This window comes from Sinocyclocheilus rhinocerous, unplaced genomic scaffold (genome assembly GCF_001515625.1).
Source record: "Sinocyclocheilus rhinocerous isolate Xijiao unplaced genomic scaffold, SAMN03320098_v1.1 scaffold47, whole genome shotgun sequence".
NCBI lineage: Eukaryota > Metazoa > Chordata > Actinopteri > Cypriniformes > Cyprinidae > Sinocyclocheilus > Sinocyclocheilus rhinocerous.
Genome location: NW_015633578.1, coordinates 542632 through 545252, shown reverse-complemented (window position 1 = coordinate 545252; position 2621 = coordinate 542632). Strand labels below are relative to the sequence as shown.

The 2621-nt window shown below is 34.2% G+C and overlaps 1 protein-coding gene across 1 annotated transcript in view; it reads right to left on the bottom strand.

Annotated features, from left to right (window-relative positions):
• Window positions 1-2621, bottom strand: part of LOC107744643 (lamin-B2-like) — a 21671-nt gene that overhangs the window by 15560 nt on the left and 3490 nt on the right. The window contains exons 3-4 of the mRNA XM_016558447.1: window positions 968-1124; window positions 765-890 (exon numbers count right to left, since the gene is read on the bottom strand). Of these exons, the coding sequence (XP_016413933.1) occupies window positions 765-890; window positions 968-1124 (283 nt within the window). The remainder of the gene's footprint in view (window positions 1-764; window positions 891-967; window positions 1125-2621) is intronic.

Below are 2621 nucleotides of genomic sequence, written 5' to 3'. Positions count from 1 at the left end.
TACGATCACATCAGTGTGATTTGAACATTTAAATCTGCGTTCGTGCTGCCGCTGACCTAAAGACAGCAGCTGTTTGTCATGAATGAAACCGCTTCACAGTCTTTTCAGCCTCACAGTATCATTATTTCTGTTACAAACATTGAAATCACAGAAGTACTGGGATAAAAGTTTATAGTTCGGATATAAACTCTGATGTGTATGGTAGCGATTCAAATAGAGTAAAACACCTTTTGAAAGTAATTTGACACTTCAAATGAAGATTTATCGATTACATTGTTACGCCAGTAGGTGGCTGTATTTGTCTTTGAATCATACAAGAGATTCGTTCAAGAATGCCGATTCGTCCAGTAATGAAACAAGTACATCTTGAGTGAGTCATTGAATCATTCATTCATCAATCACATGTGATTGTTTAGTCATCTAATGTTTTTTTTTTCAGAATCATGAGAGAACCACAACTTCTATTGGGGGAAAAAAAAAAAACGAAATTTATCCAGAATCATGCAGTTCTATTTTGCACACAAACCGCTCTTAAAGAGTCCAGTTTTTATGTAGCGTGTTGATTTTTGCTCATGGTATTCAGCTCCAGTAAATGGTTTGCAAAAATAAATGTTTGATATCATTATTTAATCACATTGGAATCGAAAAGTATCGGAATCGGAATCTATAAAATTCAAACGATACCCAACCCTATAGAGGACAGGACTTTTATTTTGACAGCGTCGTTTGATTGTCTTTTATTGGCAACAGCGAGCAGCACTGACCTCCTCAAACATGCTCTTCCTGAACTCCAGCTCCTCCGCTAGACTCTGGCAGCGGTTTTCCAGATCCACCCTCATTAGCGTCTCCGCCTCCAGCTGTTTCTTGGCCACGCCGTGAGCATCTTCAGCCTGAAACAGTGGACGAATGCCTCCGTTAGACGCTGTTCTAAAGCGAAGGAAGCTGAAATGTGACTTGAGGGACTTACTTTGGCCAGCTGAGCCTTCAGGTCGGCGAGTTCGGCGGAGAGGGAGTTGTTCTCGCTGAGGGCCGTGTTGAGAGCCGCCTCTTTCTTGTTGTATTGCGCTTCCAGTTCCTTGATTCGAGCCTGAGCCAAAGCCAGGTCTCCATCCTTCTTCTTATAGCTGGAAAACAAATTCAGACGGCCAATCTTTGGATTAATAAAGAGTCAAAACCAATCTTTAGGAACGGCTGTCAATCATGATGTTTTTGTTAACATCCATTAGACTTCTTGTTGTTTTCATATCAAAAATGTGTGATAAAGATGTTTTATTGATGCCAAAGACCCATAAAATAAGTTTTATTGAACAAGGAGATGTACTTGTTTATTACTATATTCTTAAAAGATGTATTTTCCTCATTAAACCACCAATTAAGTGTTAACTTTGACAGCTTTAACTGTACTAAGATATTCAGTATAACATATATTGATAAACAAGTTTTATAACAAAATAAAAAAAAAGATATGATATAAAACGTAAATGTATCACATAAAAATAAGCAATACTGATGTTATATAAATTATTATAATTAATGATATATAAAAATTACAAAAAAACAATAAAAGTTATTAAAATATAAAAATATAAACATTACAAGTAAAAAAATTATTAAAAACACAAAGGTTATAAAATGTAAATTATAATAAATAAAGAATACAAAAAATTTAAAATATTATGAACAATAAAAAGATAAATTTTAAATATAGATGATAAATATAAAGTACAAACAATACAACCCACATTAAAAAACATTATGTATAATATTGCTGTCATTATTTTATTAACATTGTAACAAATATGAACAGAAATATACATTTTAAATATAGACGATAAATATAAAATTTAAACGTAATACAAATCACATTATTAATAATACTAATAATAAATATATAAAACAATATCATTGTCATTTATTATTAAAATGAATATACTTTATAGCATTTTTATTGTAAGTTAGAATAATATTAATGTGGGCTGGGTTTCACATGCGTGCGTCTACACGCCTATCAGCGAACAAAACATTTAATCCCTCAACAAACTATTTCCTATATTTTTTCAGTTGCTACAACACAAGCTTTGCTAACATTTCATATGACGTAATTGAGATTCTCAATGCTGTACGAATAAAAAAAAATCCATTAAGTGCAGATAAAACTGGTGAAATCTGCGTGACAAATGCAGGTTGGTAGCATGATGTTACACACACTGCTGCGGTTAAAACAGTCGCCCACAATCGAGCACATAGCAACAGACTTCCTGTTTATTTGCGCTCATTAGCAACGAGATCAACCAAACACGACGTCTGAAGCAAATGCAGGCAAGTACAAACCGCGTAAAGTTAAACAGAAATCTCTGAGCTGCTGTTCTTCTGGTCGCATTATTCAAAGCAGCAGATGGAAGCGGATTTACGCCAGGTTAGTTAAGCCCAATTTATGTTTAAAGACCACTGACTTAAAGCCTTATGGGTAATTAAACTAAAGCAATAACCTCCAAGAAGCCGTGGTTTACAGTGAATTTATAACAGCTAAGGGGAGTTGTTAGGCACGACGCTTCACGGGGTTTATTGCTTTTATAAAACGGTTAATCCATATACGTAGTAAGGTTTCACAGAATAAAACC